Genomic DNA, 18,083 nt, shown 5'->3' on the forward strand with positions numbered 1-18,083 from the left:
TCAAATTTCTACCCAAAAGCGCTACCAAGATATTCCTGTGAATCTAAATATTATATGTATATAAATGTGTTTCTCTTTGTTATTTATAAGGGAAATTATGCGTGTTGAAGGGAAAGGGCAGAACAAGAAATTCAAGACATTGTCTAAGACCAGTTATGATGAAAGACTTTTAAGTAGCAGCCTAAGTCTCTGTCATTCTATGCCAACTTTATCGCTAAGAGCTTATCAAAATTAAGCAAATCAGCAAATTAACTTGGAGATAATTTTCAATAATATATCCTTAGGAATGAGAAATGGGACAAATGGACATTGTCAAAATGACCACTACTAGTTCATAGTGTCGTTATACTGGGTATGAGTGATTAAGAACATGAACTTGTGGTGGAGAGACAGCTTAAGATTTTTCCTGTTCTGAACTGAAAAGAAGGGGATTTACAAGATCCAAACGGGTCTTTGTCAGGAGAAATTATATAGTAGCACGGTAGTACCGTGTGTTGCAAGAAAATATAAAAGGAAAAAAATCAATATATTATTCTTTCTGGGTCAATTAAAAAAAATGATATGATTGAAAGAGTCTATGAAGTAAACAATACTCCACCAAGTCCACGGGATAAGACCCTGCAATGGTTCATGGTATTTGATATTCTGGACAAAACTAATCTTTCTGATAAATGTCAAAGAACTTATGTATTGTTCTCATTCTAGCAAGTAAACAATACGGCGCCATGGAGCTCAGAAGGAGGCAAATGCCAAAGGGTAAAATGTCCTTCCCACAACTTTCAGTGTCCCTGAACAATCGGAAGGGCGTAGTCAATACACAAACGTGTTTTACCAAAATGAGCTATGCATCTCGATCAAGGTTATGACATGCAACTCATCAACAAACCTATCACATATTTTTGTTTGCATCGAAGAGATATAACTAGTATGGTTGAACAAATCAATCGGGAAATTAATTTAAAACGTTTCAAGACAATCTCTAATCCAAGTCGTCAATTTATACTCGCATACTCGTTCTCTTATCCAGACATTAATGTCGAATTTGTTCTCTTCTCACTTCTGATTTTATTTGAAAAAACACCCTTGATCTTGTTAGACAATCATTAACTTAAAAAACTTAAGTTGTCGTAGGAATAGGCCAACAATGTATATCAAACTTACAGTTGTGGCAAAGAGAAATACTGTTATTTTGAAGCCTGAGACTTGTTGAAACGGCCTAAAAACTAGATCTGAAATAGACAAATTTTGTTCTTTCCCAGACAAATTTTTACTGGAATAGACCTTTCACGATTGAATGTGATTATGTGATTTATTTGAATGGGAATTTTTTTGCTTGGTGATGAAAATTTATGAAATTCCCTAGAATAGCCAACTGATCTGTTTCTTAATACTCAAACACTACAGTATGATTGAAATACTGTAACAATCCTGTAAGCAAAAATTCCAGAATCCGCAGCAGAATAAATTCAAATAAAAATGCAAACAATTGCACAAGGGACACACGATATGTTGAAGCAGTAAAAAACTCAAGATGAGGAAAACAACTGCGGGCACTATGCCGGAGAACAAATCACTATGAGAAAGAATACAAAAGGTCTTACAAGTCTCAACTCACAAGACTAACGCTCACAAGGCAGACTTGCCTACTCGCCTTTGCTACTCAACCCAACCAGCGATCTTGTCTTCCTTCGTCAACAAGAGATGGCACAACTCTGGTCTCGACTGCTCACACCTCAAGGCACGATTGCTTATCACCAACATGCATAATGCTCATGAACTCACACATATAAGAAAAGATGATGATTTAATCACTCATGGACGCTAAAAAGGAATAGCCACATGAGTTTTCAATATAAACTCTCAAAAATCTCTCTGCAAATATCTTGTTGTTCTTTTTCTTTTCAACGTTGTAGACACACAAAACAAAACGGCTAAGTTCCTTTCTTGTAATACACGCTTAAAACTGGGTCAGAGACCAAAAAAGGCTTTTAGCAAAAATGGGCTTTTTAACAAATAAATTATTTCTTTAAAACAAATAAAGCCACTTAATTAAAAACCTCATTGTAAAGACAAAAGAACCCTTTTGCTTAAATAAGCACCAAACTAAAGAATATAAAACCATTGTTAAAAAACTCACTTATGTCTGGCACTGGATTATGTAAGACTGAAATCACATATCAGTCTTGTACATCTGACAGCCACTTTTGATGATCAACCAAATATGCAAATATGAATGCATGGATGCAAAACATACATTGGCATTGTCTCTGAGCCACACTGATCCGGGATGGTAGAATGTCACTTGAAAAATGTAGGTTACACTCAAAGACCTACTCTATGTTTTTGTAACAGGAAATTGCCAATATACCAAAAATTGGTCCTAACAATCTGCATATAATGGTCAGACTCGTTAACCTAAATTTATCATACAAAGTTTCTTATATTCCATATCATATATGTCGGAATTAATGCACTTCCTTCATTCTCTAGAATATCTCTATTTATTGCAGCAGCTGTAGCTATCCTTAATTAATTTGGTAGAGTTCCTATGCAATGTCTTTAAGGTTCTCTAGGAAGTATTCTCTAGAATATTTGTTCTCTTTTAAAAAGCCTTTGAACTTATCATTGTAAACACAAATTAAGTGAATCAGAATACAAAGAGCTCTGCTGAAGCAACTCATATTTCCAGCACCTCATATTCCATCACAAAACCAACAATATAATGGTCTTATCAAAAAATATATTCCTTATAGAAAGGCGAGACTCGTTAACCTAATTAACATTGCATAATCATATTCGGTTTACTTTGTCTGACCAAACCCATGGCCCTTTTTCTTCTAGATTTCTGTTCATATTAAAACTTATGCTCTATGAGCAAGTTGCATATATATATATATATGTACTTCATTCTGCTTTTATTGCTTTCTGTATTAAAAACTACACCAGTCAAAAGGCAGGTATGGTGGTAATAGCATCATCCATTTCTGTACAGAGAAAGCAGCAAATGAAGCCATGAGATTTCCAAAAGCAAGAACATTATATATACAACTGAGTTTGTCCCATCTCTTTAGAGCACCCATCTCAAGCTAATAAAACTGTCATTTTCTCTCATAGATAAAATGTACCAAGATTTCATCATTTAAATTAAGAATTGCATATCTGCTATATATACATATATATGAATGTGTAGTCTGAAATTTGGCTGCACACATACATATCTGGTTTTTGAGGCTGACCCAATTTAAGGTCACCCAATTTTCAGTCTTTGATATATTATATATGTGCAAAGGTAGAGGAATCTTACATTGATCATTGTTTTTATGTAGATTTGGTTATGTCTGTTTATAAGTATATAGATTAAGTTGTGTAAGTCCATACATGGCAGAAAAGTAGAAAAAAGAAAAAGCTAGTGGTATGATCTTTGAAATAAAAGTAAATCCATCTTTGTACAGAAAAAACACAACTACATTTATAAAAATGAAAATAAAAAGTCTATCCAAAAAGAGGATTTGAGACCTCCAATTCCCATACATTGAAAAAACAACTTAATTGTCCCATCTTTAGAGCACACCTAAGAACAAGATTCACAGTAACAGAAAGAAGATAGAGTTTCTTCAACTAATAAAGCTGTTCTTTTCTGTGATGCCACCATCTCCACCTGCAAAAAAGTAACCAAAAAAGCATGGCTTAGCATTAAGCAATGTGAGAGAGAGAGATTTATGACCTAAGAAAAAAAGCATTAATGAAAGGGAGAGAGATTGAAAGCTTTAATCTAAAGCTGTCTTGACGAACACTTTAGACCAAACTCTTACCAGGTTTCAGAATTACCACTCACTTTTTTCAGCCTAACTTTGATGGTTAATTTATCTTACTTTTTTTTTATTGGCCAACTAAAGGCTCTTTTGGACTTGTTACATAATTTTTCACATTCTTTGTTTATAATTTTCAAAATCAAAAGCATATAAGTTAGGTGAAGGAGTATACTACAACTCTAAAACCAAAATAAATGTGATCAACAACTTATATTCACAATCTGACAAGATAATATTTTATTGATCAACACGTAACTCACCAATAGTAATCCCATCTGGGTCGAACTTTGGACATCCGGTTCTGACCATACGGGTGGTCCGTTTCAGCTCTTTGGGTGTTCCGGAAAGCACAGCACCCAATTGAATAGATTCCAATGAGGACCATAAGCATGACGATGTTGAGGACAGAGAGCTTGTGCCAGTCTCTTTTGATGTCTTCAAGCACTCCAGCTTTGCATGAATCGCACTCGTAGCATAACAAATTGGGCGCATTGTTCCACCGGTAGCAGTCCGGGTCTTGACTCACTGTGGTTGCCATGTTGTAATTGCATGATGTTGGTGGCTTACAACAACCAGACTGCATATAACATACATATATGCACCCCAAAATCATTAAATTATTACAAGCTTTAGAATGAGCTAATAAGTCTTTACACTCGACATGAACTTTATACATATATATATCTCTCTCTACTTTATCATCCAAAGAAAAGCTCTTTCTATATTTATTTTTTACTTTTGCTGGGAAAAGCCGTCTTGAAATACATACAATGGGAAGAATTCTATGGTTCATACATGAGGAGAGAACTTCGATGGTAGGAGAGAAAACTTAGTTGAATAAAAGAAAGAAAGTTTTAGAGAAAAAGTTGGGATTTTAAGTATTTTCCTTATCATATTATGCTTCTATCTAATTATAAATTACAATACATCAACCTAATTAAGAAACGTGAATGAATCGATCGAAATTTTAAGAAAACAAACACAAGCAAAATTATTTTTTTATTATCATGTATCCTTTTCTAATATATGTTTCAACTACTTTCTTTTTTTAAGCATGGAAAAAAAAAGGAGAAAAGTTGTAAGAAGGGAGTTTCTATTATCATATTTGCAATTCTATTGATTTCTTGAGGATGTTTAGGAAAATATATAAGCAGAAAAACAATATAGGTAGGTAGAGGCTTACAATCACATATAATACAAGACCCAAAAGAACTTGAATATATAGCGAGAAATGAATTGTAAATTACCAAGCAAAAAGAACACATATGTATACTAATTACCTGTATGGGAGACATGTCTCTCTCAAGATAATCAAGAGGTGTCCAAGCAACAAGTTTAGCACATGTCTTAGACCCCAGTATGCAACTCCTAATCTTAGTCCAATAATTAGGATCCTTAATCCTATTCTTCAACCATGGTGAGTAATCTTCAAGATGGTACTCCTTATAAACCCTACTAGGCACATCCACTCCACCACCTTGACTTGTGACCACAAACCCAAACACAGTTAAACCCATTAGGGTTGCAATTAGGAGCAACATAACCACTAAGTACACCCAAAGTGCCCAAGCCACATTGAAGCAAGCACCAATGAAGCCTGCTAGAGATATGATGAGCACAACAAAACCCACCACCAGAAGTGGGGTTTGGAGGAAGGTTTCACATGTGGTGCTGCTCCTTGCCATCCATAGACCTCCTCCAATTATGGGTATTGATGCTAAGAGAGTGAAGAGGTTCAAGAACCCTATCACTGTGTTGCTGAACCTATACATCTCTCTCTCTTCTTTCTGTGTTGTTTTCTACTTGTGTTTTTTAACTCCTAATTTCTCTCTTTATATGGGTGGCAATGCTTTACTCTGTGTTTGGTGCTGCTGAAAGCTTCAAGAATTCAAAATGCTTATCTCCCCTTTTTTTTGTTTCTCTATTTGCTTTCCATACATTAAGATATTCATTCATAAACTTTATTAATTGAAGTACTGTATGTGCATGATAATTACTAAATTATTGACACTTTGAGTGGTCGAATGACCAAAATGCCCTTGGATTGAATTTGATTCGTTATGCATTGTTCAAGGCAAGAAAAGAACATAGTGGCTAGATAGGCAATTTGGGTAATTGCAAGAATGTTGTTCAGAGAAGAAGTGAGTTGCTTTTGCTTTTGTGGTGAATGAATGGACCCCATTTGAGCTTCTTTTTGAAGCATGGTGATCACATCGATCAACAGCAGCAGGAGATATTAGGCTATCTTTTTGGCGGGAGGGAATAGAATATTAGAACGCTAGAATATTAGAATATTAGAGAATGGAGGGTTTGCCTAGCAATCCTTCTTATCCTCTCAGTCTCAGCCAATATAAATTAGACTTGTAGTTATTCAGTGTCTTTGTTTGATTCTCTTTACGGCTCCACTAGACACCAGTTTTCTTAATGGAAAAGTTTCCGATTAAGTTTCTAATCCTTAATTATATTTGGTACGTCAATAGTATAATAATAATAATACATGTACTTTGCCATTAAGTTTCTACGGCTAGAGCAGGAGCTTAAAGTGAGGAAACTATTTGATGAGGCCAATCCCACCATCAAAGCATTTAAAATGTTTAAGTTCCATGATTTCTTTACATTTATTGATGGTAAGATTGACCTCCACAAATAGCCTTCTCACTTGAAACTCCTCATTATAGCCTCCCGCTAAGTTTCTAATCCTTTAGTAATATTGAGTTTTGTTATAGTTTGGATCTCTATATTGGGCTTAATACTGAAGCTCCCATCTTGATACTCAGTAATATTATAATTAAATATTATTTTCAATTTTCACAACTTAGACAAATAACAGGCTCCACTAGCCTAGGGTTAGACCAACAGACTTTTGGGACATGAAATGAACAACACGCCTGCTTAGCTACTAGCTGTCCAAGCGTAATAGCCAATCACACAGAAGAAAGAGAAGCAAAAATAGAAATTCAGAGACACGGATGGCTGCAGCTATGTGCTGGTTTGGTTGCCAAGAAGAAGATGCAGGAATGTATTAGCAACCAGTTTAACAATTGCATAGAGATCTCAAGCTGTTTCTTTTTGTTTCAGAAACCTACATCCAGTAAAATATACATAAAAAAATTACATGGACATTAATAATATCAAAGTTATGACTGGCAGAGACAAATAATGACATATGTGCCCAAGATTGATTTTAGGGGTAACATAATAATCATACAGTTGCAGCCTTGAGAAACAAAAAGTCTGAAATCTTGTTCGTGTAAAAATCTGGTTGTATGGAGTTGTTAGGACTCTGAAGCCCTGATAAAGTGATGACACCTAGTCGACAGAAAGGAAAAGCAACTTAATTAGCTCAAATACATCACAAACTCAAGAAAACTTGGCCAAAAATGCAGACTTTAGTTTAGTTACCTGAGAGAACAAGAAGAGTTTTGCAACCACCATTTTGTCCAAACAGAATATCAGTATCTAATCTGTCCCCAATCATGCAAATCTGTGACGTCAGGATGCCAAATCTGTCATTAATTAAATTCAACTTACTAATATCAGCAATTATATGACCAAATGTTTTCATCAGATCCATTCAAGTTCACTTCTTTAAGATGTCAAGTGTTCTGCGACTTAGTACATGTCAGCTACTAATTAGAATGCAAAATTACATCACGAAAATTGTACATTCTGTTACAATAATTGCATTCTTGTATTTACAAAATCATTGATGTTTACCTCATTGGTCAAAGTCATGTCTTTTAGCCTTTGAGTGTCTTTTAACTTTTAAGACAGGGCACATAATCTAGATGGTTGCTAATCATAGTGAGTGATTAAAAAGATGAGTCAATGATGAAACTCCTCTAATGTTAGTCAGAAAACCACATATAGCAATTTAACTTCAACAACTAAAGAATTAATCTACAGTAAGATAAAAGAAAATAATGTAAGATAGGCCATTGATCTCTCTCTCTCTCTCTCAGAGTAAATGCGCAGGCACACACACTTGTGTACTCTGTGCACAGTTTAATTTCATTTTTGCAAGTCTTTGATGGACTAACACTACAATTTGTTAGCACTTCAATGGTTTCGTTATCACAAGTAGTCTTGTGCTTACAAAGCAAATCAATCGCTGTCTTGCTTCATCAGCATAAGTAGGCGTATTTTATGTCTTACAATGCAATACCCATTTATATCTCTTATAATGCATCTCGGATTATAGATATTGTGGTATGTATAATATTTGGTACACAAAGGTTATATATCTCTTATAAAGCATATTTAAAGCGCATTATATGTATCATGCTATATGATATCCACCTTAAGAGAATGCCTTGGTGTTATATAACATAAAAACTCTTATCAGAATATGGTCTTTGCTCAAGATAACAGCACTCATGTTACTTAAGAATAGATAAAACAATGAAGAACAATAAATAAAGAATTTGACTAACTCGTTTGCTAAGTAGTCCATCATAAATGTTGAGGGTTTTCCCACAACCAGCGGCTCACATTGAGTAGATCCACGGATAGCGCCAACCATAGAACCACCACCTGAATTTGAGTATAAATTATAGTAGCTATTGAGAGAAAATTATCGTAGCTTCATCAATTCGTTAACAACCTTTTTGGCTAGGTATTTTCAGGTCCAGAAATTCAAAATTTCCCAGTCGACTTTAGAAGTTTAGGTCTCATATAATCAAGTCATTTGCAACCACTAAACCATGCATCAGTAAATGCATAGATAATCTGATTCAGTATCTGAACATTAACGAGTTCGATAAATTCTAATAAGTTCTTTTTTATAAGATCGAATAAAAGGTGGCCATTTTCACAGCCTATCTCCTCTCCTCATATTATGCTTTGATATATTGAACAGAAACAAGGACATGAAAGCATATATAAATGTGAGTGCAAAGTGTACAAATAGGAGTGTGAAAATCACTGCACCTAACAAATGACTTTTGAATTTTAAACAAATTCCAATTAGAAAAATCTTTACAGTATGTATCTATAACTGACAGACTTTTCTCGTCTTTAGACTTAACAAGAAGTCGAAGTCGTCAGATAATGAAATTTGGCTCAGATTTTCAATATCTAATTTTCCAGAGCGAAGTGCTTCAAGAGACAGGCTACCAAATCGATGGGTTCAACCGAACAGTGAACAACCTTTAAAAGGAGTCACAACGGTGACAAAAACCAATTAATTCAACCATGTCCAGCTACCAATTATATAAATATCAAATTGCTTCTAAACAGAATTGACATTATCAACCAACAAAAGACTCTAACTTTTAACAAATCAAGAGACAATAAGTAAAAACCAATCAGATATAATAATTAAACCAAACCCATGTAAATTACTTTTTTGTTAAGAATACCAGCACCTAGGCAAATCCTTCCTTGGTTACACTAGCCAAATTAACCCAAATGTCAAAATCAAGAACGATTAACATTATCCCAACAAAATAATTATAGCAGAATTAACATTACCATGATATAAGCAAAGGCTCATATTTTTTATACCCTCAACTAAACCAAATATCAAGATTAAACGCGATAAACATTAGCACAATACACAAACTAAATTCACATTTCTGAAAAATCAATAAAACCTAAACTAAGATCAAAATCAGCAGCATTAACATTACCGCAACACGGGGAAAAAGGAAGAAAATTTGTGATCAAACCAAAATCAAAACTAAGCGAAATTAACATTTCACATCTAAAAAGGCTCGACTTTCACAAACCAGAATCAGAATGAAGAAAATTCAGATAACCAAAATCATTTTATAGAAACTAGAATAAAAAAATAAAGGCTGTCATCATTAAAAATAAAATTAGCATAAAGCCACCTGATATCGATGTGAGGCGACATCATTGGATCGTCGGAGTCGTTGTCGATGAACTCATAATCCGCAACTCCAGATTCGTCGCTATCCATAGCTGCGGCTGCGTCGTCGTCGCCGCCACTATAGAAATCCTCGTCATTGTCGTCGTCATCATTAGCGTCGAGCATGTCGAAGTCTTCGTCTGATTACATTTCGTGGGTTTTCTGATGAAGAGGATCAAAACCCTAATTGGGAATCAATCCTAATTGCATTGAACAAAAGAGGGCTGGGGTTGGGGTCGACTGGAAGAGAGAGACAGAGAGAGCGGGAAGTATGTAAACTAGAGAAGGAGGGAGGGTGAAATTGGTAATTTACTCTATTTAAAAAGTATGGCCATCCGGCTATACTATTTTTAAAAAAATATTATATCCGCCCGGCTATACTATTTAACCATTCGATTACATTTTTGTTTTTAAATAGTATAGCCGCGCGGCCATACTATTTTTTTGTTTTTAAACGGTACAGCCGGTCGGCTATACTCTTTAAACAGTAGCCCCAGGTCTCTTTCCCCCTCTCGCCTATTCACTTCTCTCTTCGCTCTCTCCCGAACGACATGTTCACCTCACCACACCAACGACAATTCCTCCCTCTGGCAACTCCACCAATTCCAACACAAGTTCGAATAAAAAAGTGGCCGTTTTCACAGTCCTATCTCCTCTCCCTTATTTTATGCTTTGATATATTGAACAGAAACAAGGAGATGAGAGCATGTATAAATGTGAGTGCAAAGTGTACAAATAGGAGTGGTTAAATCGCTGCCCCTAACAAATGACTTTTGACTTTTGTACAAATAGGAAAATCTTTACATGTTTTGCAGCTTAACGCAGTTGAAAATAATCTAATTAAAACACAACTTCCAACAAGAGAGGAGAGAAATGAACCTGGCCATGCCTGAGCATCTGTAAATATGAGAGACAGCATCAGGATTTGTTGCAATGAAAAGACATCCAGGATTTCCCATACCTTCCATCACATAAACATTGACTGCCACCAGAGAAGACCAAATGCAATACATGTAACAAATGCACTCCATATGTAATAGGACCATAATGTTTATGTGGTGTTGGCACTTGGTATAGTTACCTTCCATTCAATACTTTAAACAGTACAATGTTTGCATATTCGCCTGAATTTGAGCACAAGTACAGTCCGTGGAAAAATAAAGAAAAATATATAGTGAATTGTGGCAATATGATCTAAATAACTGTTGGATATTTATCCATTATTGTTATTTGATTTATTTAGTTAATTTGCTTCTGCTAATAATCCCTATTTACCAGGAAACATGGTTAGTGTTTGACCTGATGTTTAGGAGAATTCCAATAGTCTAGGGTTGTTAGACGTGAGATATTTTGTTGCTTATTTTTCTGATTACTTGTTCCCTGTACGGCTATTTATGCCAGTCTTTGGAGTCAATGAATAATGGAACATTCACTCAGACTTTCGCACTCTTTAGCTTTCAAAGTTCTGGTTCTTAACAATAACAATCCCCGTCTTAATATTCGTCTCTCGAGATTAAAGAATCAAGTTCTGAATTCATAATATTAAAATTCAAATATGCTTCTATTGCAATGCAGGTATATATATTTTCAACTGATAGACTGAATTGCAAGGGGGACAAACTGGCAGCTTGAACATGATCCTTCTTCATTAAAATAAACAAATCTAGGTTTTGAGAGACGAATAGAATTCTTAGCGTATCTCTCTTTTGACTTGTGTGTAACAAGTTGCATTGATATAAGCAACCAGCAAGCAAGTGGCCAATGCGGATTTAACTCATCTTAAACCCTCCAAAATATTATTCATTATTCGGCGCTGCCCGGAAGAAGAACGACACATTGTTTGTTTCTTGGAACGGAAGATAACAACGCAACTCAAGCATCTAATCCGCTGTATACTTTGGCCATTGCTTTAAACGGCACATTCTTTATCATCATTTTCTTTTTGCAAATTAAATAAATATATAAATAATAAGACCCTTATCATAAATCAAATACCAATAATAAAGAATATATTTCTTCAATAAAGAATCCACATAGATATGTATAGAAGAATTCCAATTTTTTACTCTAACTATTCTGTAATTTTTCTTCTCATGGATGGTATTTCCAGAGAGCAACAGCTAAATAAATAGAACTATAAAATGGCACTGCTTGGGGGGCAAGAATGGAGGGGGCACTCGAGAGGAATGCTTGTCTTATTTTGCTTTTCCCAGCTTCTGTGTATGAACAATTGCGCAAATCCCATATGTTTGTGCTTATTCATCAAGAGTGTGAATAAGATGGAATGAATCTAACTTGCCATGGGCTTGCCTTCCAAAAATGATCTGAAAACAATAAAAGCCTGGCGAGGTCGATGGAGCGGAACCTCATGCCCAGCTCCGGTCACGGTCACAAACGTCAGCCCCTTGTATATTTGGTTCCAGCCACCAACCTATATGACAAAGGAATGAGAGCGTTTCAGGAGATGAAAGATTATATAGTTTACTGCAGATATAACAAAAGGATACGGTAGAAAAAGTCTACATACAGTTAATCACGGATATGGTTGTCATAAGCACATAAAGTCTATGGCCCAAAGAAGAGTAAAGAAGGAATGTAAAAGGCTACCCATTGTAAGAAGAGAAACAAGCCGTGTAAATATGGACTGAAGTTACAATAGGAAAACATAAAATTGCAATTCGAGTTAATGGTTGTGAAGAACATCTCTTCCATGGAACTAACCTTGCCATTGTCATACCACGGGGACCAGTTGGTAATTGTTGGTAGCTTCAGGGCATCTATGGAGTAGCGAGTTGCAGTCACAGGAACCACTGCATCAGTGTCTCCACTGGAGAAAGAGTTCATCAATAGCCATGTCAGCTACAGGAAGCAAAATTGAAAAACAGAAGTACAGTTCCAAAGAGTACGTCCATAAGTATATTCACGAAATTATACAACAAACAGTAACATCTTGTTCATTTTTTAGTACTCACACGCTACAAACTCTTCAACATGAAGTACAGTACAATAAAAACCTTTAGTGATCTTTGCGCAAGTAAATACTTAATGGAAATATAAAACAGGATTGCTTCTATGAACAATGTACATTCAATTTACCGCCACCATTACCATTACTGCTGCTAGTAGTGCTAATTTATAACATCAAGTTCCCGAACAAAAAACAAAACATATGTCACTTGAATTACAGAAATCCAGGGAACCAGAATCCTCGAAATTCCGGGACCTGAGGGAAAAAGAGTTGCAGTATGGTGAGTCTACCTGTATACCCATATCCTAAGACCAGCAGCAATGAGCTCTCGATAAATAGGAAGCATAGACAGTGGAGAATCTGCCCAGTAGGTTCCAACTATATCACTGCAGAAAAACACTTTATCTAAGAACTCTATTGCAAGACATGCAAGAAGTTAAATATTGAAAACAAAATACCTACCTGCATGTTTGCCATGGATAAGAAATTCCAGTTACATTGGCATGGAATGCCCTTTGAACTTCTGGATGGTTGAAGTACACTTCAGAATACCTCTCAGTGCAGGGATCATATGCTCTGGACATCCATGGCTGAGTTTAAACAGCGTAAGATTAAATAACACAGACCTTTCAAATGATTTTTAAAGAAAATATGCAATTAAGCAAATTCTAGACTCTGAGGAACACATTGATGCTAATGTAGTAATGAAATATAAGCAAGAAAATTTTAACTACTTGTACCACCAGTGACAAAATTCAGAATCAAAAATTTTCATCTTCACAACATATAAAGATATTGCAAATCATAGTTTGAAACTTTAAGTGCAGGGAACTTAAAAAACAAAACAAAATATAACTTTGCGTCTGGAAAAGCAATGCAATGAGATACATATGTTCTCAATAGGAATTGTTCAGAAGAATTTCATATATCAAACAAGTATATGAAGTATTTTTATATCTAATATAAGGGTGAATTGAGTTCAAAGGTTAATTATATCAATTAGTTATTAAAAAGCCAAGTAATCCCTGGTACACTAACTGCATGGGGAAATCACCAAAACAGTGACAACTGACTAAAACCTATAAGCAACTAAAAATTACCTGTTCCTTTATTACTTTTTTTAACTCCTAGGTCTGTTAGACAACCACAGTACCCTGGAGAATGGGTTAACAATGTATGTGAAGCTAACACCTTTCCTCAAGTGCAGTCCCATCCCACACGAGGAAAGGCAAACAGAGAGAAACATATACATGCAGGCGGCACCTTACAAGTTAACAAATAAGTAGAGAATGATGACTAGTGAGGAAAAGAAATGTTCAGTAGAACTTACATAATGACCCCTCAAGTTGTGCTTTAGTGACTCGGTGCTATTGCAAGGACGGGTAAAAATGCTGTATGGATCAATGTTTCCCTGCTCCATTTCTGCTATTTTAAGGGCTCTGATACATTCCACTGATGGATGCTGAGCGGATCCAAAGTCACAGGTTGCTCGTAGCATCCGATAGGTAGAATCAGAAATTAAACCATGGGTCCACCAGTATTGAAATGCGCCAACATAATCATGGTAATCATCAGTCACAGCATTTCCCACCTGGGAGAAAGAAATAAATCAACAAGATAAATACACCCATGTAAATAGGTCAGTTGCCAGACATTTCACATGTTATAAGTTCTCATAAAATATATGGAAAACTACAACTGTGTGTTTCATTTAAATTAGTTCTCAAAATCATGATTGAATGTACTTAATTTTAAGGATCTCCTTGTTAGCAATTAAAATAATTTATTTCATTTTATGGCATCCTGAAAAAATGGAATAAAACAGTCTATCTATAGCTTAACTTCAGCTTATTTCAAAACAACATAAGTTGCTCAGTTCAACAGGTTGGTAGACAATTACCTCAAAAGTACTAAAAAAATCAAACAATATTTCAATCGTGGAAAAAGTAAAATATCATTTGATATTGGTAATTCTTCGAACAATAAATAAAATCTTTTACGTCATACCAAGCAACCCTTTAGGAAAGAGGCAGAAACTAAAGTTTGCACTTAGTTGCAATTCAAGATAATCCTACATTCTTACCAAAAATCCCTTAAAATTTATAACTGGATTCTGAATTCCCTTGTTTCTCTCATAAACCAAATGAGACAACTGAGGAACATAGTGACCTGAAAGTGAAATTTTGAAAATGAACTCATTATCATTGTATCAAATGTGCAGGGAAACCATAGTAAAGATGAAATTGGAAGAGGAAAAGGGGGAAAGTAGGTTGAGGAAGTAATTCACACCTGCATAACTTTCTCCAGCAATGTAGAAATCTCGGTGCTTGTACTGTGGGAACCTTTCAAACCAATTGACTAGAAATGCATATGCATCTTCAGCTACATACACAAGACACCCCAGATATCAAAAATATTCAGCAATGTCAAAATAAACTAATTTGTAAACAGAGAAACAGTATTCACACAACCCATGAATCTTCCAAATGCTAGCCCCTACAAACTGAGAAAACTATAAATTCAATAAAGCTACAAAACTAAAGTGAACAACAACCTGTTCTCTGGTCTCCGGTTGTGTACAAATCTGTGGTCGTATTCGAGTATGAAAAACCAACACCAGCTGGAGATTCAAGGAACAGCAAATTTGCCACTGCCCAAATATTTGAAAATCAATCAGAATTAGATAAAATAAAAAAGATGAAAATTTTGTAACCAATTAAGAGAATATGCACCAAAGGAACATACAATTGTTCCAAGTATAGGGATTCAAGTAAAGGGTCTTCCCATCAGGTCTAATGCGAAAAGGTCCAATCTCTTCAGCTGCTCCATAAGCAACAGAAGAACAACCTGGACCACCATTGAGCCACAACACCAGCGGTCTAGACTCAGGTCCACGGTTTTTTGGCGATTCAATCAACCAGTAAAACAATGCTCTACCAGCTTTCTTATTCACCGTCACATAACCAGAGTACTGCGCAAACCCCACATTTGGCTGTCCTGGCAAATTTGTGATTCTATCCCTCACTTGATCTTGAATAGAAGCAAAACAAGCTCCAAAGAAAAGGAGCAAAATGCAAAGAAATGCAAATGGAGAGTGGTCACCCATTTCTTAACCAGTCAAGCAATAACAAAGACAAAGCAACAAAACTCTAAATCATAAGATTCAGAAGCTATAAGCAGAAAGAGACTTAAAAAGCATTCAGTGAAGGTACTGCAACAATAGATCAATGACAACAAACTCAAATGAAACCCAGAAGCACAAATCCCAACACAGTTATGGGTTCCCAAGGAATTTATCTACAATGCACTAAACAATAAAACCCAGATCCCAAAATATATCTGGGTCTGCAATGAATTACCTAAAGAGACTAAAAAAATATGAGTGACAGAGAGAGACACGGAGTGCTTGACATTTATAAAGACTTGGCCTCTCAGGCAGAATGCCAATGATTGTGATTAGTTGTAATGGAGTATGAATGGTCTGCAAGCCATGCAATTTTTTTCTGGTTTAAAATTCCAAGCTGTGGAATTTATTTGCTTCACTCAGTCAATTGACCGAACAGGTAGGATGCGCACATGGGGGTTAGCTCTAGATTTTTCAAGTTGCAAACTTGAGGTCTGCAGCTAACACCTAAAAAAAATGAATCTAAACCAAAAAAGCACATGAGCTTTCCTATAAGTATCTTATTTTAAGCCAAATAAGGGAAACCAATTAGTGACTAATAATAGTGAAAGAAGTTCATAAACAGATAATCAAATAAAAAAGATAAGCAACAGCACTGTACAGGCCAAGTGTTGAGTAATAAGAGTGGGTGGCAGTAATTTTGTTAGCTGCAGTGTCCTGTAATCTGTTGGCGACACCTTGAAAAACTCAGTCCGGGGATGAAGGAATCAAATTGGTTGTGGGCTTGGCTGCGGCTTGACTTGGTCTCAAAGCATTTTCTCTCTCTTTTTTTTTTTTTTTTTTTCCTTTTTTTTGCCTTTTAGGAAGTTTCATCATATCCTCTGAATCATGGGCCATGGGCTGTCAGTTGGAATTCTGATTCTGTTTGGGCCTAAATTTGGCACACCCAAGAGAAATCCAAGAAGAAGGCCCGTGGTAAGAAACACATACCCAAAACCCAAAAGGCCCAAAGCATGGAAAGCCGACATTTGGGCTTTAAAAGATCAGCCCACAGAATTTGTTTGGATTCAAACCCAAGAAACTAAACAAATATATCTCCCACGTGGCTACCTCAGCTATTGAGAGGGTCAACATTTTCAACTAGAGTTTTTATGGGAAGAGACGTCTCCGGGGAACTGCTGACAGGAAATCAAGAAGCCCACCTATTTTCAGAGATTTGTTTTGCCCCGAAAACAATAATCCATCTTTTAAAAGGATTCACAGGCCATGCCTTCTCAATTAGAACAGGAAATAAGGAATTATTCAGAAAGTACAGAAGAAAACCAAACCGCCATGGAAAGCACACACAAGCGTTGGCGTTGGTTGAAACAAAAAAAAGCAGTCACCCAGGGAACTAGGGAAGGGATCACTGGAGACTATTGAGAACTTGTCTGCCACGGTTGATAAAGATCTTTTCTAAAAAAAAAATCTTTTGCCGCCCATTTAAAAAATTAGAAAACACCTCCAAAAGAGGATGTCTTATAAAAACAGAAGCAGGCAAGGAAAAAAAAAGGACAATCAACTCATCAATCAAAAACACAACACCAAGAAAAAGCCAAGAGCTCACTTGAATTCCAAAATTCAGACTTAGAAGACAAGTCTTCTAGAACGAGACACCTCGTTACAAATTTGGTTCAGCAAAAGCCAAGACAAGCAGAGTTTGAGTTTTCACAGACGCGGAGCCCCCAGAGAACTCAGGACGAGTCTTATTCAAGAACAACTCTCGTAGTACGATCCTTAGCTCATCAGACCATCGAGAATAGCCACTTCTGTCCCTTTCAAGCAGGAGGAGCTGCAGTTCTGCCTATTCAAAAGGCCTCACAAAGCGTGAAGAAAACGTAAAGCTCTGCCAAAATCCAACTTTGGTATCGATTTGCAGGTCAACCCAGCATTTGAAGTCACAAAGCAGTGCGGACCAATCCAGATATGTCCAGTCCAGCCTAAAGCAGAGTCTTCCATTCAAGCGGAAAACGAAGTTCCGACAGTCCTTTAACTTGTCTAGAGTTAAATATGTGTATTTATTATCTCGCAAAAGGCAGCTCTGCCTAAAACAGTCCACTTCTATCAAACACTTCTGGCCAGAACAGCCGTTTCCTTTATATACTGAGATAAATTATGAAAGTCCTTACCAGTCTAAGGCAAGAAAAGAACTTACTTGGGAGATATTCCTCACCCAAATTCACAATCGTTTGATTTTTAGAAGTCAGTAACTTGGGGCGCAAGTTATCTATTCTAAAAAGAGGTCTGCTAGAATTCACGTTGCTAGCA

General features: G+C 36.0%; 3 protein-coding genes across 3 annotated transcripts; all 3 read right to left on the reverse strand.

Annotated features, from left to right (window-relative positions):
* Nucleotides 1-3,407: 3,407 nt before the first annotated feature.
* Nucleotides 3,408-5,724, reverse strand: LOC117618864 (tetraspanin-6). The gene is made up of 3 exons (XM_034348610.1): nt 5,093-5,724; nt 4,073-4,389; nt 3,408-3,658 (listed from the first exon to the last, which is right to left on the reverse strand). Exons 1-3 carry the CDS (start codon nt 5,582-5,584, stop codon nt 3,619-3,621), a joined length of 849 nt encoding a protein of 282 aa, XP_034204501.1. The 5' UTR covers nt 5,585-5,724; the 3' UTR covers nt 3,408-3,618.
* Nucleotides 5,725-6,871: 1,147 nt separating this feature from the next.
* Nucleotides 6,872-9,913, reverse strand: LOC117619563 (phosphoglycolate phosphatase 1A, chloroplastic-like). The gene is made up of 4 exons (XM_034349552.1): nt 9,647-9,913; nt 8,246-8,345; nt 7,215-7,318; nt 6,872-7,121 (listed from the first exon to the last, which is right to left on the reverse strand). Exons 2-4 carry the CDS (start codon nt 8,332-8,334, stop codon nt 7,015-7,017), a joined length of 300 nt encoding a protein of 99 aa, XP_034205443.1. The 5' UTR covers nt 8,335-8,345; nt 9,647-9,913; the 3' UTR covers nt 6,872-7,014.
* Nucleotides 9,914-11,642: 1,729 nt separating this feature from the next.
* Nucleotides 11,643-16,621, reverse strand: LOC117618565 (serine carboxypeptidase-like 27). Its single transcript, XM_034348194.1, has 9 exons — nt 15,398-16,621; nt 15,207-15,302; nt 14,942-15,034; nt 14,736-14,821; nt 13,983-14,243; nt 13,115-13,242; nt 12,943-13,038; nt 12,406-12,511; nt 11,643-12,115 (listed from the first exon to the last, which is right to left on the reverse strand). The coding sequence occupies exons 1-9, from the start codon at nt 15,756-15,758 to the stop codon at nt 11,975-11,977; spliced, it is 1,368 nt and encodes a 455-aa protein (XP_034204085.1). The 5' UTR covers nt 15,759-16,621; the 3' UTR covers nt 11,643-11,974.
* Between the last annotated feature and the right edge of the window lie 1,462 nt (nt 16,622-18,083).

The sequence above is a fragment of the Prunus dulcis genome, chromosome 2 (genome assembly GCF_902201215.1).
Source record: "Prunus dulcis chromosome 2, ALMONDv2, whole genome shotgun sequence".
Taxonomy (NCBI): domain Eukaryota; kingdom Viridiplantae; phylum Streptophyta; class Magnoliopsida; order Rosales; family Rosaceae; genus Prunus; species Prunus dulcis.